At 43.3% G+C, this 19,310-nt stretch overlaps 1 protein-coding gene across 3 annotated transcripts in view; it reads right to left on the bottom strand.

The window, feature by feature from the left end:
• The window catches only part of OSBPL2 (oxysterol binding protein like 2), a 33,876-nt gene extending 18,658 nt beyond the window's left edge, over nt 1–15,218 (bottom strand). For 2 of the 3 annotated variants that reach the window (XM_021553603.3, XM_077786989.1), the window contains exons 1-3: nt 15,097–15,218; nt 13,843–13,931; nt 3,687–3,843 (exon numbers count right to left, since the gene is read on the bottom strand). In XM_021553603.3, coding sequence (XP_021409278.1) covers nt 3,687–3,723 — 37 coding nt within the window. In that variant the 5' untranslated portion in view covers nt 3,724–3,843; nt 13,843–13,931; nt 15,097–15,218. Of the gene's footprint in view, nt 1–3,686; nt 3,844–13,842; nt 13,932–14,712; nt 14,733–15,096 lie in introns of those variants that run through there. The other variant, XM_077786988.1, reaches the window with a different exon arrangement.
• Between the last annotated feature and the right edge of the window lie 4,092 nt (nt 15,219–19,310).

Raw genomic sequence — 19,310 nt, 5'->3', positions numbered from 1 at the left:
AGAAAGGGAATCAAAACACCTTGGTACTGAGAGCCTTCAGACCTAAAAAAGGCATAAGGAATAGGGATAAACATGCTGGAAGTGCAGACAGCAAGTGGTACTGTATTTCTTTGCCAGAAATGAACTATTCTCCATTTTCCAAATTAAGTCCATTGTCACAAGCTGTAGCTGATGGAGGCAGGTTGGCCTTTCACAACATCTGCAATACTTACTTACACAGCCACTGATTCAGTCTGATCCAGACAGAATGAAAATACATCAGTTTGGCAGATAACCTCACTTCCTTCTCCCCACGTGAAAGCAAGAGAGAACAACAGCCTCACAAATACACCTGGTGGATGAACCACCTGAGCCTCATGGGCACAGAACACATTTCTGTGGAAGTGCAGACTAATATTTTAAAAAAGCAAAATTAAACTATTAGTGTTCTCAAAAATAAATTACCCTGGTAAGCAGCCAGGCATTTTGTGGCAACACTTCCACAAAACACTTTGGCAAAAAGATACCTGAGAATATTAATGAAGGATACAGCTCAAAAGAGGCCCCTGATGGCACACAGTCTTTACAAAGTCAGTAATGGCATTAACACACCCAGAGTGACATAGATCAAAGCTGCATGTTGTCTCACAGAAAAATTCAAAGAATCTGAAATTCATCTAGGAATTGATCACCTTTACCCTGATGCAACCTCAGAGAAAGAGGCCACTGGAATTGGAGAAAAAGCAGATTGTTGGCAGCTGGGATGTCTGGAATTAAGTGAGATCACAGGTAACATTCTCAAGGGGAGTACTCATTCAGGAGGTAAGGCTGTCAAGTGTCAGCAATGCTAATAACCCCTGACTGCAAAGAAACTTCTCCCCGTGGAAGCTTTGTCACCAACTCCATCCATCCCCTTGATTCATCAATACCCCAGTCCATGCTGCACCTCCACAAGTGCCATCATCATCCAGTCAGGGACAAACCATGTACCAGGAGGATGATTCCCAGTCACACAGCACACAGTTCCCTGCCATGACCATGTCTTTTGGATGAGATGGGGACAGTGTCAGAAGCAGGAAACTTCGGAAGCAGGCAAGGAATTAAATCCAGCACTATAAAAATCAGGGGTCCCCTTGGGAGACATTTGTATTCTACAAGTGGATGTCATTAATTAATAACTATGGAAAAGCTGTGACTTCCTCAAGGAGTGAGTCCATACTTCTTTCAAGGAGGTAGAAAACCACATGGGCTGCTGCTGAGTGTGCTGCAGAATTCTGGAGTAACTCCCACAGAGTCCAAATGCTCTAAGCCTGCTATACTCCCTACAGGACACAAATCCCAGCACTCAATTCCTAAAATCAGTGAACTTTGGGAACACATTGCAGCTCCTTCTGGGAAACCAGGGCCCAGGATGCAGCAGGAGCAAGAGAAAAGTATGGTGCACACACTGTTTTCATCTCAACACTGAAACACAGCTGGAAAACGTGCTCATTCCTGGCAGCCACATCCCAACCCTAGATTTTGAGCAGATTAAACACATCTGAAGGCAGCTTCTGCCCTTCTACTGATCTGACCTAAAAACAAGGTGAGCATCCTTGGAAAGAGCAGACTGAGGAGCCTGCCAAGAGAATTTGATACTTTTTTAATCAAAATTTGGAACCTCAGATCCTCAAGTTTTCACTGGGAAACCTGGAAGCTCACCTTGGCTCAGAAAGGACCGTGATTGTGGACTTGATCTCCTAGGAGTACTGCACCTACACCTGCCATGTCCAGACCATAAAAAAATTGAGACAGGCAGGCACTACCAGGACCCATCAACACCTAAAAAAATCACTAAAGCACCACGTGAAAGATCCACAGTGTTAACAGGAGCAGAGAACTACCACAGACAGCAGCAGCCAGGGAACAGAAATGCAGAGCGGCCCATTTACAGTGGTTTTTGGTGTCACATTTCTGAATGACCTGGACAAGACACAGCTCCAAAGAACTAGGTCTGACCTCACTAGGTCTGTGCAAAATACTCATCAAATTGTCACCATCTCCTAAAGCACCCAGCTGGAGAAAGGCATTGAGCACCTGTCCTTAAAGACAGATAATCCAGAGGGAGAACAAACCTGTAGCAAAGTATTCCAAACCTAGCACTCCTCTTAAACTAACTACTAGGCTCAAAGAAACACATATAACACACACACACACACATATATATATATATAAATAAATTTATCTTCTGCCAGCACATTCCCCCCTGTGGAAGAAAAAGATGAGGCTGGAACAAGGAGTGCTCACAGAACTGATACACAACCCCCAGTTCTGAGCAGAGTCAGGCAGGACTGCAGGTACAAGAACAGCTCATGCACAATAGCTCAGTCACCACCACCTGGAGCACTTGCAGGGGGAATCAACCTTTTGAGGTAGGGGGAAAAAAGAGGAGGAAGAGGGAAAAAGACAAAACCAGAGTGTCTAAATGCAGATGAGTCAAACACCAAGGGCTGTGCAGCTCTGCAGCAAGGGACAAAGGAATGCATCACCAAAGCTGTACAATGCAGACCTTGTGTCTAGAGGTACATTTCTTTTCACACCTTTTTCAGTGGAAAAATAATCTTGTTCACTTATGGCAGTGACCCTGAGCTCTTGGAACTGAAAGATTATTAATGACACACTGAAAAATTTTAATGGTACAATGGTTTGATTTTACAGATGAATTTGGAGTATTCGTCCCCATCACTCCCAGCTGGCATGAATGCAAACCAAGTTTCCTTCTCTCCTCTGTGACATAGTTGTGACAAGTCCTGTACAGTCTGCTGTCAGTCACACTGCTTCACCCAGCCCCCTCTGTTAACTCCTCACATGAATTTCCAACAACCATGTCTAAGTCTACCTTACCCACTTCTGCCTACCATGCTACTTCCATTCCTGCAGCTTTCACACTTGCCTTTATTCTCTTTTTTCATTCCTGTGATTTTACATTAACTACTGTACACTCAGTATTTCTCATTTCACCTCTGCTACAGGATTTCTTGAGAGACATTTCAGTGGAAATCTTTAAAATTGCTTGAAATCTTTAAGAGGATTTCATTTTTCTTTATTAAAATACTTCAAGCATTTTATTTCACATCTAAAGCTCTTATAAATAACTATTCATCCTCATTAGTTGAAAGCAAAGTACTATTTGATACACTGCTCAAGTGTGAAGTGATTCATGTTTGCTTTTTTAGAGAAAATAGGATTGCAAAGACTTTTGGCTCCCTATCTTGAAAACATACTTTTACAGCAATTTGTTTCTGACTAGAAAAACATTTTTTACTTCAATTCTTTAGGATAAGTTTTCCATTAAAATAAAAAAATGAATACAATAACAATAAAACGACCCACAGGAAATATTTCACCTTTCAAAGGGTCTGCTTCTCAAGCTGCTATTAAATTGATTTTCACAGAAAATGAAAGCAAGACCTGGCCACTAAAGGACTGTTACAGTGATTAAATAATAACTGGCATTATGCTTTAACAAAAAAAACCCTCCTCATTTCCAAGCCTGAACACGAGCTACAATTTCCCTTTTCTACTTTTCAGAAGACAGCACTACAAGTTTTACCAACACAAGTTTACTTTTGATTTATTATTAACAGCCATATATTGCCAGCCCCCCACCACACACACAATGGAATTTATAGGGGTTTTACCCCCTTGGCACTGTGCCCCTCACTCACCCGTAACGGCATCATAAAACTCCTCTTCACTGTTCATCCTTCAGTGTGAAATCTGTGCAGCCAGTGCAGCTCTCTCTAATGCATCGTTGAACTTGATTTAAAGTATCTGGGTGCTGTCAGGCTCTTCTTTTGCAAATACCCAGCTGCTTTAGATGATCTATTTGACAAAACAGGGGAAACAGAATTAGCAGATTCCACATTTCTCCTGTGTACAAATGCTCACACTTGACAAACATTAATTTTCCTGTTTCTTTCCATGGCAAAAGAGGGATTTTTGCATTCATAAGTAAACAGCTTTCTTTGATAACCACAGTAATTTTGAAGACAACTACTACCTGCCACAAGAACAGCTGATTTACTGTGTCACACTTCTCTCTGTATAAATACTTCATATACATTACTGTAAAACATATCTTATTTACAGCAAGTTAAATTTCAGGCAAATGTAGCTAGAAGGAGCAGAGTGACAGAAGAAAAAGCCAGCTGGCAAACCAAAAATTCTCCTTACTGCATCCTTAACCAAGAAAGCTGGGAACAAGAAAGAACCTCAGTATCTCAAAGTCTAACCACTGCATGAAAATGTTGGGTCTGACTCTAGATCATGCAATCAATATGTAGTGACTCTTGAGAAGTTTTGTCAGGCTACTGCTTTGCACTCTTAAAGAGACAATTGGAGACTTTTCCCTCTAGAAGGAATGTAAAGAACCAACAGACTTTTCCTCAGTAGAACCACGCACTCTGCAAATAACTTAAGAGATTTATGTAGCATTCCAGCTCTACTTTATGGATGGACTAAGTTAGATTTTTTCCAGATGGTTGATAATGGTGTAATGCAAATATTTTTACCTCACCCAATTTTAGTTTAAGGAGAAGAATGAGAAAATTTCATTTTTATTCTTACAAATGTTCACCAGGTTCCAACAACGAGCCAAGTACACAGCAATAAATGACAATGACAACAGCATGGCAATGCTATCGATAGCTCCTCCAAAACAACCTCAATCTGTCAGTCTCAATTTTTTCTGACCATGAAGATTCCACTGCTTTTGTGACAGTAGTTTCTCCAGAGTAATTATAATCGCACAATTCCATTCCAATTAAGAGGAACAAAGCCAGAAGTGCACTGTGCTCCTAGGAGGAGAGTTTACCATGTTTGAAGCCAATTCCTTCTTTTTCTCTGCAAGAAACCAGACTGTGTTTCAAGTCTTTTTCCCCTCACTGCCCAGAACAAAAGCTGTTTGAGTGTCTCACATACATACAGATCTTCTAACTGTCCTCAGAGGGAGGAGCTAAACCAGCCCATTATGGGACTCATCTAAGTTAATTAATTTAGCCTTGAAGTGGTTTATGTCTTTCAAGGATAGGTATTTCAGTTTGTCACTTTTCCCTAAGGAACTTCCCATCTCCTTGCTACAATAGGATTTTATATCAATCTCTGCACCAGCAATATCATATTTACAAGTCCTCATCCTCCAACATCTTTGAAGATGCAAGGCATTTATGCTTTCAATTGTTTGCAAGCATTGCATCCTTCTAACAAAAGAGCTGCCAATATTTCCAGAAGGAAACTTCAATATGTACAAGACACAGCCCTCTCATGATCAGGACTACAACTACATTATTTTCTCTGTGTTTTCTTGCATCTTCCCTTTTTCTGTTTAGTGTTGTATAGAAGGCACTAAGAAATAAAAACTATGATTTACAAAACTGTCAAATATTATGAAGAGCCTTAAAATAAATAAGGTCATACAGATGAATGCCAGTTGCTCCTCTCCCCTCTCCTGCACAATAATAATTGCATTACAAAAGGCCTTGTGAAGTGGAACTACATCCCACAATGTGCAGTTTCACTGCAAAGACAACAAAGTTTTTCTATAAAAACACAGGCCAAGTACAAATGAAGTGACAAGAATCAGAGACAAATGAAAAGCAGGGTTATGTTGTGCTTTCCCGACATCTACCTCACACCACACCTGAAGCTCACTGCTATTTAAAAGTTCAATCATATTCCTGTAAGTTATATACAAAATATGCATTGAAAAAGCTTTAAATAATTACAGTCACAAATTGTCTGAAGGTGTTAGGAACATTTTAAAAAGGAAAAAAATAATATATTTTGCTGAGTTACACGAGGAATAACTACCCACTTGTATCACTTAATTTACATTCAGTTCTTTTATACAGAGATTAACATGAATTTGCATGTAGCTGAACACACAGTGATAACAGCATTCAGCTTTCATGAGCCAAAAGCTGGGATTAAATCCTGTTCTCTTACTAAGAGCAACAGTAAAAGTTACTTTCAACTAGGCTGAAACAACAGAAGACAAAAACATCCTGGTAAATTCATATTCAGCATCTGTAACCTGTATTTCCTCTTCCATTCCCTGATGTCCCCAGAAGAATTCACTTGCACACCAGCAAGTGTGGTTAGTAGCTTTTATCAAAATTGCCATTGAAAGAAGGGTGCAACACTCCTGTGTCAGACAGACCTTAAGGAGCTCAGGACCAGCTGCTGCCCTGGAAAATTCATAAGGCATAAACATCCTGTCATGGTCTCACCTTTCAGTCCTACAGAGTAGAAGAAACACAGAGTCTGTTTGGACATTTTCTTGCATACACAGTAACCAACAGGAATGCAACAAACAGGTTTCCATACAGACTTGCTGAGAGAACACTTGCAGCAGCTGAGGTTTGCTGGTTTACAGGCACAGCAGAGGGAACAAACAGAAAGGGCAGTTCCTAAACACCAGACAGGTCCCAGGAGGAGCTCAGAGCAAACTTCCTTCTCCAGGGACCCCCACAGCCTTGATGCAGAGCGTGTAACAAACTATTCACACCAGCCACAGCCCCAGCCAGGGCCCATGACCAAGGAAGAACAAAGTGGTTGTGAATAATGTCACACAAAGTGGTCTGCCAGGCACAGAGCTCAACCTGTCACTGGGCTGTGACAAGTCCCAGTTGATGTGGCTGCCAATAACACACTCTGCATGCAAAGCTCTCTGCAGGTCAGAGTGTCCCCTACAAGGTCACAGTCCCCAGCAGTAGAAGGCACACAAATTCTCTTCCAGAAATACAGCACTCCCAGACTCTGCACAATTCCTATTTTAAACCATTTCCTCCCACTTGAACTTATTTTTAAAACCAGGACAACAAAAGCACAAGACTCTGCAAACCACTTTATAAACTGCCTCATTTGCTGCAGGCATTCAGTGCATGTGAGCATCTCTGAGAGAAGATGCACATTCCACCTTCGGGGCTGCTCTCCAAAACCAGCGTGTGGGAACCCACTGCCTTTATCTTGCTAAATTAGTAATCCCTCAAATTTGTCACTTCGTAGGCTTGTTCCCTCTCAAAGTTCATTTCTCAGGAGAAAAGTAACAAAAACAACCAACTTAATTCAACCATGATCCTGGAGCCTAAGAACTTATACACCAATTAAAGAACCCCAAAAACCTGTACCCCTGTAAGAGTTTAAGCCTGTAACTACCCTAAGTTAATTCGACTAGTTTCTCTATCCTAACTTGTTCTTCCAGCTTAATCCTCAACAAAGACCCAGCTGGATAACCAAAAGTTACTCCTCCTTAAAGAAACATTTACATTTCTATAGAAAGACCAGCATTTACAATGAGTGGATCACTGGGCTGGAATGTGGCTCAGCAAGCTCAGGTTTGAAGCTGGCTGGGGACAGATGCAGTGCCTTTTTCCTCCAGAGCTCAAGCTGAAATTTCTCATCATGCAGCAATTCTGGAAAGTTTTGCTGACTGCCCTTCTAAATTAAATTTTTTTTTTTTTTTTTTTTTTGCTTTGAAAGCACATGTTCTAACTCTACATGACATATAAAACACCTGGTCCTATCATTACACAGATAGTGAATCTACTTGTGAAATCCAGGAGCATTTACGTAAAACCAAGCAGAGAATCAATAAGCAGGCATTGAAATAACCACAGAGGTTCACCAGCACAAGCAGGTAGGGTGTTAGGAGTTCAATACCCTGGAATTAGAAGTGCCACCAAAGAATTCATGAACTAGCACATTCATCAGCTTTCTCACATGCCTAACAAGGTTTTGTTGGGTGTGCATTTTCACAGTAAATTTTAAAAAATTTAAGTTTCTTAACATAAAAAGAGAAAAATTGCAAGCAATTAAGAAAAAAGAAGGAAAAAGAAGTCACTTGGGACCTTCCTCATGAAAACATTTTCATTACTTTGATATGACAAGGGAGAATGTGAATTTTCAAACTGACAGAGGGAAGGTTTACATTTTATATTAGAATGAAATTCTTCCCTGTGAGGGTGGGGAGGCCCTGGCACTGGTGCCCAGGGCAGCTGTGGCTGCCCCTGGATCCCTGGAAGTGTCCCAGGCCAGGATGGACAGGGTTTGGAGCAACCTGGGACAGTGGAAAGTGTCCCTGCCCATGACTGGGGGTGGAACAAAATGAGCTTTAAGGCCTTTCCCAATCCAAACCATTCTGTGATTCTGTGACTTCATGCGTTCAGGATGTACCTTCTGTCCAGAGACAGATTCCCAAAGAACCAAAAGAAGATCAAATATCCACATCCTTCATAATAGCAGGGGGAAAAAGAACATAAAATCCCCTAGTCTACAACATGGCTGCTGGAATAAGAATCAACCCCATCATCTCTTGAATTGCCAACTGAAATAAAACATAGCTGTAGTACTTCAAGGGACAGAAATAAGTAACTTGAACTAACAGATAAATATTCATGTGTGTTTAATTCATACCCATCTCCTGAAAACATCAAACTGCAGTGTTTCATCTCTGAATGAAAGCTTCAGCAAGGATGAGTCTTAATTGACTCATGAAATTAGGTTACCAGCAACACTGGATATAAAACACCCACAAAAATTAGCCAAGAAGCAATTTAATTGGCAATTTAGATTAACTGTTATGCACTTAAAATCTCATCAGCCAGAGAACAGCCACACAGACAGCAGAACCCAGGAGAGGATTTTCTTTACCAAGTGAGATTTGTTTCTTAGTCCAAAGTTTGAATGCAATACCATCTGCCAGATGTCCTGGCAAGATGACGTTCTCTGCAACCACAGCAAGAGAAGGGCAACTTCCTTCTCAAATCTGTTAAATAAAGTGCAGAGAGGCTGAATGAGGAGGATCAGCTGAACACTCAGCCCACTGTCACTTTTCCATTTCTTGGGAGATTGCAGCTGTCCCTGTCACAGGCTCTTAAGTAGTTGGGAGTTATTAAATAGCCTGGGGACAGTTCAGTGCCAGCACTCGAAACAATGATGACAACAAACTGAACATTTGAAATGTTAGCTTTGAACAAATGAGCTGAGCCATTTATGGCAGGCAGAACCATGTTCTGTTCTCTCAGAAATACCAATTTTTGGTGATTCACAGGAATTAAGAGACAACTGAAACACGACAAGTCTGGCTTTCAAAGGAGAAAAGGCCACAAAACTTGTTCCTGCATCAGAGCAAATGACAGTAATTGTCCCACACAATAATCATTGTCCCAGCCCAAAACCCATGTTTCTACCAGAAGCATTATTTATTTAACATAAAAATTGTAAAGATGAACCTGGACAGAAAATATCCTCCCAGAACAATGCTCAACTACCTATGGAATCAATGGCTTATTCCCACTTTCACTTGAGCCAAAAATTCTCTTCTACAGCCAAGGATACTGGCTTGCAGAACTTGCCTCAAAAGTAACAAACAGATCAAAGAAATTTGATTCCAGCACATTAATATTTTTTGATGCAAAACACTTCACTGAAATTCATATAGAATTCTGTAAATGTTCTCCTTTCTTAACATTACCTCAATATCAGAGACATTTTTCCACCTGAGAGCAACTGATAAAGCATTTTTCAGACTGAAACCTTCCCTTGAAAACTATTTCATGGCCCATGACTGTAAAAAATGACAAAATTCTGTTCTGCACACCTCTCCATGCATGATGCATAATGCTAGGTTTGATCAGGAGTGATAAATCAGCTCATTTCTAGCCATACTGTTAAAAAAAAATAAATCATTCAATACTGTATTGCAAAACTAGTTATTTCTTACTTGTTTCCTGGGGATCTGTTTTATCTTACTTGTAAGAGAGAAGGTGGGAAGTAATCAATAACTCCAAGCACAGTGGCATTGGACACAAATGTCAGTAGATACATAATTAATCATTTAGGTACACTTCTCTGAAGATAAAATTAAGGATGCTTGGTTATTTCTCACCATAATGCAACCACCCCTGCAAACTGATCACTGAATCTTATGAACATGAAGACAGTTACAGCAAAAAATATCACTGGAGAAAACCCCTAGAACAGCAAGAATAATTACATATGTAAGTTTATAGATCTTCCTCCTCAAAGGCAGTTTTGTCTCTGTGGACTCATTCTCTCCAGACAGATGCAGGTTTACATTCACCCTGCACAAGCTATTTTGTAAATAATTTTCACAGAGACTCTTAGACTATTATGGTAGCAATTATATAGCAAATAAAGCAGGAGGATGACAGTGACTAACCCAGTGCAAAGCCTTACAGTAGAAGAAACCATATTTTTATGCCTACCACCAACTCCTCACACACATAGAGTCCACAGCATGAGCACCTGCACAGCCTATTTGTGAGGGGGGTTTTAAGGTGATACCACAAATTGGCAAAAGCTTTAGGAAGTCATATTTTATGCTATGATTGAATTTCCTTTAAAGCTGCATTTACAGTGAATACCTACTGGATTCCAATATAACGTTGCTACTCCATTTACTGTTGTCAAGACATTAAAAAAAATTAAACAAAATTAACTTTGACTCCTCAAGACAGGACAAATATCCCCATTTAGAGCCCAGTTTTAATAAAGAACCCACCCAGCTACCTGCTCAGTGACACAAACCCACCTGGGTAACAAAATGTACACAGCACTTGGTGTAAAACCAAACGAGAGCATGTAAACAAAAGTTATTTACACCTCTGAAGATGGGTAATATTTTTGTTCCACTATTAAACATTCACTCAGCAGTTTCATTGTTCTAGTGCAGAACCTAGAAAGAACCCATGCACAGGGCATGGAAAGGTTTTCCTTTCAGTCAGCACAGGCTGCTGAAAGGGACAGGCTGGTGAGAGAATTTCTCTGCAGCCTTCACACAAGTTTCATCATTGAGAGCTACCAAAGGGATTCTCATCCTCACTTGGCTGCCCTGGCACACTGTAGGGAGCAGAGGAGCTGGTTAGTGAGTTAGTGAGCTGAACAAGAGTGATGTGAATCAGACACCTCAGAATCCACACACTTTACCATTTTCAACCTCCACTGCCTGTAACTATCACTACTATCAAAACACAGAGAGATCTACTAACAGATTCTTTTAGGAGCCCTAAAAAAAAGTACTCTGAAGTATAAAAATAGTGCTAATAAAACATAATGAAGTTATTTATCCAACCATGAAAACACATTTCTTGACAAATAGCCTAAGCATGCAAACTCTGCAATACCCCAGAGGTTCACAGCATCCCAAGAGCCTTTATCTCATCCAAAACTGAGCAGCACAGCAAAGGAGCTGCACTGGAGCAGGAACAGCACACACCAATTTGGTCTAACACCAAGCACAGCCATTACGTGTCCAACAGAGCAGACACAGCTCAAATTTGGGACTACAAAACCAAGAGGGCCAAGACTAAAAAGTCCAGCTCTGCTTCTGCAGCTGCAGGGACAATTCACCTTTTGTGAACCCTCCCTCCCACCAGATGGATAAACAAACCCAGGAAGACAACACTGTGCAGCCTCTGCATTTTCTGAATGAAGAGCTGCTGCAATCTACTACAAACCTGTCTCATTCAATTAGGTGCATAATAAAATATACTGAAGTAATCTAAATGATCTGTCTAGACCAGCAAATGAATTTCCAATTGTAACTGTATTTAAGGACAGAAAAAAAATCAAGTTTAAGTAAGCTTAGTCTATTCTTGTAACTTATTGATCCTGAAAATTAAGACATTGTCTTTGTGCACTGAATCAACAATACATTTTTCAAGAGTATAACTGAAAGTTATGGTAAGCCACATTTGACACAATTTAATTGCTTGTTGCTCTCTCCTGCAACTTGCGTTTACAAGTCTTTAAGGATACAAAGTAAATAATTACATCACCATAAATTTGTCTGCACAGTAATTATTAAGATGCAAGGATTGAGGTAATGAATTCTTGAATTCAAAGTTCTCTGGTGGTCTATTCCATAAAATAATAAAACCCATTTAACATCTGCCATGAAGCATAGCCTCTATTTTTTTGCAACAGAAAAAATATCAAAGTCCCCTATCTCCAAAGTGGCAGATGCAGGGTGACCAATTTGTTCCTTGCTCTCACTTTCCAATTTATTCAGCTCAGAGAAGATACCCATGTGATCAGCTGCATATTTGCAAGCTCAGCAACATTCAGGTTCTTGAGCACTCCATATTTAACACATATTCTTTGCACGCCTCATTTTGTGCACTTCTTCCAAGAATTGTAAGAACCAAACATTTTAGTTACTTCACAAAGAAGAGACTAAACACTAAGCATTTTACAACATCATACCAGTGTCAAATACAGACATTTCTTATATCTCCATGAGGCAGGTGACAAAACTGATGCTGAGTGAAGGACTACAAAAATGGCACCTTATAAACAGAAGGCCTAGATATGAACAGCATGATGTTATATTGCATTTGTTCAAGGACAAGCTACTTCAAATATCAAAACTAATAAATTATCTGCTTAAAAATTCAGCGTACTTGCAGGCTAATCTTGCTTTCAAACAACAGCAAAAAAAAAAAAATCATCTGACTGGCACTACAAACAATGATTTAAAAATATAGCCTTATCAAAGCCAAAAAAGCCTGATTGGGATTTTTTCCAGCCAGCACTAAGATAACAGAAAGCAAAGCTCTCCACCTTTGTTCTAGGTCAGCATATGTGAGGTTCACACAGCAGAATTCACAAGAAGAAAGACTGAAAGAAATACCAGTTCCAGTCATAAGACCTGCCAGCAAGTATACATCATGAAAAGCAGCAACAGTACTAAAACTGACTTAAAGAAACCATTCAAGAGTGGAAACGATCTTCTGTGATCAGTTACCAAAAGATGTGAGCAAACACATAACTAATAACCACACTGCTTTTCAATATATAATCAACTGAAACCTTTAGCCCATCTCCTCATTAACTGCCTGTAGGCACAGGATTTGTTGTCTAATCACCACTTTCTATCTCAAACTTTTGCCTTCTGTTTCTAAGACTATTTTGGCACGGCTGAAGAGCCAGTTCTGGAGGAAAAATGCCATATTTTTTTCCTGGACAGCAGACATTTCAGCATTTCCTTTTGAGGACTTCCTGAAGTTACAAGTTCATCATGAGGTGCTGTTGGTTCAGGAAAGCAACAATAAGAATCACTCCTGATCCTCTCCCAGACTGCCCTCAGCTTTCTGTCATGTGCTCCAACATGTGTATGGCTCCACAACTATTTTAGGAAAAAGCTGTGTTTACTGTAACTGAAAACCCAAGGGGTTATTTAGGGAGAAAATCAGCACTTGGAATTTCTTGCTTCTGTGCTAGTTTAGCCAGTTCTCCTAGTCCCATCCCACGGCACAGCGCCTCATGTTTGGAAGTGACCCAAGTCACTGCTTCCAGAAATTGCCCTGAGGTTTTAGAAGTCCCTGAGCATGCTGGTGGAAAGTTTGTTAAGTTGATAACACATCTGGTTGCCCCCAGATGGCAACACGAATGTGGATTTCTAGAACTTCAGAAGGTTAAGTTGGAATAACCAAATTTAATTTCCCTTGCACGCAAAGCTTTAGAAAAGGAAACACTATGGGAAGAGTGGTGCAAATCAACACTGCAGATCCACCATATTTCCTTTTTACTTTCCTGGAATCTCAAAGGAAGGCTGTGTAATTTAGCTGAGAAAATTCACAGTAAATGGAAGAAGTATCTGCTTGCACTCCACACGCTTTGGCAGTTACTTCTGAGAGGACACACAAGGTTATTGCACACATAAAAGCCAGGAGGTGATTTTGAAATTACATTTGAAATTGTGGCCTGCAAGTGCTGCACAGTAATAAGAAGTCCTGAATCCAAACATACAGAGAGCACAAACACGATCAGTAACTAAATTAAATAAATGGCATCTTATACCTTTATTACCATGCAGAAGTTCTGGTGGCATGTCATTTAAAAAAAAGCCTTTTTTCCTGCTATTTGTCCCATCTTGCTTCTCTCCTTCTCTGTAAGAGAAACATCGAGTAGGTAAGTGAAAAACAAAACTTAAAGAAAAGCCAACCTCAAATAAACCCCAACTGCTTCAGCTGTGACCTGAAAGGCCCCTTGAGGCTCCTGTGCTGTGCTGAAACCGAGCCCAGCACATTCCTCTGGGGAGCCGGGCCTCGCAGAATCCTTGGCTTTAACTACCCGGCTGCAAAAGCAATCGGGAAAATATGGTCCAAGGAAAAATAACAGGGTAAAAGGAAAAATAAATAGGGCAAAACCAGAAACAGCGCAGCGCTGGGGCTGCCGGACCCGCACCCTCTGCACAGCCGCGTCCTCCGGCCCCGGAGAACCCGGGGTGGGACGGGGCAGGGCTCAGCCGGAGGGGCAGCACGGCACCGGGGGGAGCACGGCACCGGGAGGGGCACGGCACCGGGGGGGGCACGGCACCGGGAGGGGCACGGCACCGGGGGGAGCACGGCACCGGGGGGGGCACGGCACCGGGGGGGGCACGGCACCGGGAGGGGCACGGCACCGGGAGGGGCACGGCACCGGGGGGGGCACGGCACCGGGAGGGGGGCACGGCCCCGGGGGGGGGGCACGGCACCGGGAGGGGCACGGCACCGGGGGGGGCACGGCACCGGGGGGGGCACGGCACCGGGAGGGGCACGGCACCGGGAGGGGCACCGCACCGGGAGGGGCACGGCACCGGGCACGGCTCAGCACCGGGGGAATCACGGCAACGGGAGGAATCAGAGCACCGAGGGGATTATCACCGCACAGAGGGGGAAATCACCGCACCGGGCACGGCTCAGCACCGGACAGAAGCACAGCACCGAGAGCAATCACAGCACCGGGCACGGCTCAGCACCGGTCAGAATCACAGCACCGGGAGCAATCACAGCACCGGGCACGGCTCACCCCGCCGCTGCCCCCGCCCCGCCCCGTGACACCCGTGCGGGTCGAGGCTCCCCGGGCCGCCCGCACCGGGAGAAGCGTTGGGGCAGCCGCTGCACCGCCCGCCCCCGCCGCGCTGACAGCGCGGCCCGCTGAGGACGGGACCCGCGGGCCGGGCCCGAACGCGGCTGTGGGAGCGGCGGGGCCGGCCAGGGGAGCGGAGGCCGCGGGGGACGGAGCGGGGAGCGGAGCGGGGCGCGGCGGCCCCGGCCCGGCCCGCGGCGTTACCTGCACCGGCTGCAGCGACGGCACCGCCGACAGCGAGGCGGAAGTGCGGCCCTGGCCGCCGCGGATTGACAGGCACCTCCGCCAATCGCAGAGCGCGGCCGCGCCCCGCCGTTGCCAAAAGGGCGAATCAGCTGCCCGTTCCCCCGATGGGAGGCGGGGCGAATGCTAATGAGGCGCCCAGCCTGACGGCCCCGGGCCGCGCCACCGCTGGGGAGACCGCTGGCCAATGGCGCAGGGGATATGCAGATGAGGGCGTGGCTATGCAGATGAGCAGTACCAGCAGCCCCCGGGGCCGGGAACGCCTCACGGAGCGCGTTCCCAGAGGATTTTGGGTTCCCCCGGCAGCAGTGACCGCCTTGTGGCCGCTCTCCTGTGTGGGATTTGTGGGACGTGTGACGTGGGTAGTAATTTACAGTGCAAGACAGCTCGCTGTAACCTTGTAGGAAAATGTGGTATTCCCAAACACAGGTGGACTGGCAGATTCCCTTTTTTATCAGTCTCCTGATGGTTTATTGGGGTCTTTAGGTGCAAATTTGCCTGTAGATGCTGTAACTGAATGGAAGCTAATATGAAATCAGGCAGGTTTGTGGGTTCTAGAACAGCAGAATCCCTACGGTTGTTCATTCCTGCATGTCCCGTCACAGAGCAGCTCAATGCTCATCCCAACATCCCGGAGGAACAGTCACAGAGCAGCTCAATGCTCATCCCAAAACCCCGGAGGAACAGTCACAGAGCAGCTCCGTGCTCATCCCAAAATCCCAGAGGAACAGTCACAGAGCAGCTCCATGCTCATCCCAAAATCCCAGAGGAACAGTCACAGAGCAGCTCAGTGCTCATCCCAAAATCCCAGAGGAACAGTCACAGAACAGCTCCATGCTCATCCCAAAATCCCAGAGGAACAGCCACAGAGCAGCTCAGTGCTCATCCCAAAATCCCAGAGGAACAGTCGCAGAGCAGCTCCATGCTCATCCCAAAATCCCAGAGGAACAGTCACAGAACAGCTCCATGCTCATCCCAAAATCCCGGAGGAACAGTCACAGAGCAGCTCAGTGCTCATCCCAAAATCCCAGAGGAACAGTCACAGAGCAGCTCAGTGCTCATCCCAACATCCTGGAGGAACAGTCCACGGAGCCATCCATGGCTATGAGCTGGTATAGAGTGAAGGAGGGAGATGAGACATAAATACTTATCCTCAAAATTATCTTTTCTCACTGTTGATTAATCTCTCAGTGCTAAGCAAATAGAGGGATGAGCAGATTAATTCTGCAGCTCGCTCATCAGAGGTGGATACAGATGTTCTTTAACAAGGGAATTGTTATTGGACACATAGTGAGTACACAGAAGCTTGGTGAGTTTAAGAGAGAAAAAGAGCTAATTTTATTTCTTTGTAATATATAGAATTCTAAAAGCGATAGTGGATTGGAGGATGAAATTGTCACTTCTCCAATGACACTGGTTAAACTAACAGTATTAATTCTTTTGTCTTACAAAGAAAAATGTAAAACAATTATTATTTACATGAACAGTGTGTGAGGACTTTGGTAAAAATATGTAAACATTATTAAAAGGTTTCATGAGAACTTTAAAATTTTTAAAAAAAGCTATAAAAAAAACTTAACATTTTTAAAAATCAGAACAACAGGGAATGGCTGCAAGGGCAGTGGGGAAAATAATCACAAAATCTGAACCACTCCTTTGCTGCAGAGCTCCCTCTGGCTATCCCCAAATTCTTTTGCTGGCACATTGTTGATTCTGGAGTGTTACTCACCCCTAAACAGGCTGACAGCTCCTGGCCACCAGCCACGTGCTGACAGTGTACGAGACACAAATTAACAGTGATAATGCTCCTCGCTCTGGCACACGTGTAAATGTTTAGTGAAATCTCCACGGGGAATTTCTCGCACATGTTGGGATTGGGGAGTGTTTTGGGGTGGGCACAGCTGCCTCCAAGGATGTCTGTTGGTCCTTCTCAATCCAATCTTGCCATACCCACGTGTTATTTCACCCCTTCATTTACCCATCTTTAGGGAGCAGAAATCTTTGGGACTAAAGGATAATTTATATCACTCCAAATATGTTTGTAAGGTTTTCTTGATTTACCCAGAAATATATTTTTTTCCTCAATAAGCTCCAATTCAGCTACCCCTCTTGGATTGCTCAACCATATAAGTCTCAACATGAAGCGCAGAATATTTCTGCTGCAGCTTTTAAGCAAAGCCCCACAAACATAAAGTAATCAGGAATTTAACTTCTTATTTTCTGACATTGCAGGCCTTTGTCATGACTAAGCAGCTGAGCTGGAAGAGTTCTCCAAAAGGACCACGGCAAGACAAATCCACTGATTAGATGACCAAGATATATTGAGGTTTTGTAGCTTTTTCTGGTCTTAATTGAAGGCATGGGCATCCTTCTCCAGTCATTTTGTAAGCATATCAGCTAGATTTCCATGCTTAGCAAAAATGAGGATAATTGAAATTTCTTCCTTTGTTAAATATTCATGGGCTATTCTCTAGCAATCTAACTCCATAAAACCCCAAATCTGGACAGGGAGAAGAATTTAACTCTGTATTTGCCTCCCTTCTGCATTGGCAATGAGGGAGGAGAGCAGTTACCTTCTAAAAGAGATGGCATAGAAATTTTGCCTTGTTGGCAAAGTTTTGCAATGTTAAGGCAATTAAACAGGGGGGTTTACAGTGGAAGGTGTTGGGCAACTGTCTCAGGTATAGGTGCAACCATCAGCTCCACCTACAATAAACCCAAGTGCTTCCCTCCTGTGGAGGAACACATCCCCTTAGAAAACCGACCCCAGCAAATCTTGTCACTGCAGCAGATCTGGGAAGCCTAAATGGTGATACGAGGGCAAAATGGAAAACCAAAGAATCGACAGATGTTGATGTAGAGATACTGTGAGGAAGCGTGGCACGTTGTAGCAGAAATGCTGATTGTCAGCAGTCAGTCCATCGCCTCTTCCCTCCTCCTCCAAATCATCAGCAGCCAAAGCAGCCACTCAGCCCCAGCGTGTTCAGACAAGTTGTCCAGCTCTGGAAGCTCTTTTTAGTCCGTGACTCCTTGCCAGGGAGTTTCAAAACCAAACCCATTTGTTTAGGGAAGGCTCCAGCACCTCCAGCTCGGTGCTCATGTCCCTCCTCCAGGCTGGAATTCCCAGCTCCCTGTTCCAGCCTTTCTGAGCCACAGCAGTGTCCTCACAGCTCTGCCCAAATGGTAGAGCTTGGAAACGCTCCCTGAGCTCCTGGTCACCAACAGCTTCACCTTAGAGGAGCCACAGGCTTGTCCACACTTGAAAGATTATTTGGATTAAATGATGGTGTGAATTGAAAGCAGAATGGGAATCCTGAAATATCTCAGGGCAAAAAAAGCCCCAAGTAATCAAAGCAGTTGATGGAAGGGTTTTCGAGGTCTCTCTCTTCCTGCATTCCTATGAGTGAGCCTGACACAGCTCTGCAAAATGGGAAACTTCCAAATCCTCCATAATCCGAATCATAAAGTTTTCCTCCTGCAGTTTAAGAATTCTGAGTTCTATTGGCAGTAATAGATTGTTTTGAACTGCTGGCACTGAAAAAGGGAAGACAGTGTGAAAGAGCTACAATCACAGAAATTTATTTAATATAAGAAAATATTTAAAAAAGCAGACATTGGTAATACTGATAAGGCCATAATGAAAAACGTGGTAATGCTGAAACCACATGAATTTTAACAAGTACCTGGAAGAAAAGCAATTCAAGAGAAAAAGGAATCTGTAAATAATGAGGAACATGGCAAAAGCTGAATAAGTAGAAATAGCCAGTCTGTTAAAAGGCTGAATAAGCATGTTCTTTGTAATGGCATGGAAAGGAAAAGACACAACAGCCTCTATCCTCTGCTCCAGTGATAATTTCCCTGGGAGCTGCACCCATTCAGCTGAGGGCAATTCCATTCAATATAAAATAAAGTTTTGAGAATCTCTGTGGTAAAAGCTGTGAAAGCTTAAAAACCTGAGAGTGCAAGGGGCTTTCTGCAGGAAGCCAGAAAACTTATTAAAAGCATGTTTTCTCACAAGTCTAGACACAAGCACAGAATCACAGGATTGTTAAGGTTGGAAAGGACCTTTAAGATCATCAAATCCAACTGTCACCACCATGTTCAGCATTAAAACAGTTGCTCAAGTGCCATATCCACAGGTTTTTGGAATATATGATGTATCCCTGTGCTGAACC

The sequence above is a fragment of the Lonchura striata genome, chromosome 17, assembly GCF_046129695.1.
Source record: "Lonchura striata isolate bLonStr1 chromosome 17, bLonStr1.mat, whole genome shotgun sequence".
NCBI lineage: Eukaryota > Metazoa > Chordata > Aves > Passeriformes > Estrildidae > Lonchura > Lonchura striata.
Note: the sequence above shows the minus strand (reverse complement) of the source record. Positions and strands in the feature narration are given on the sequence as shown.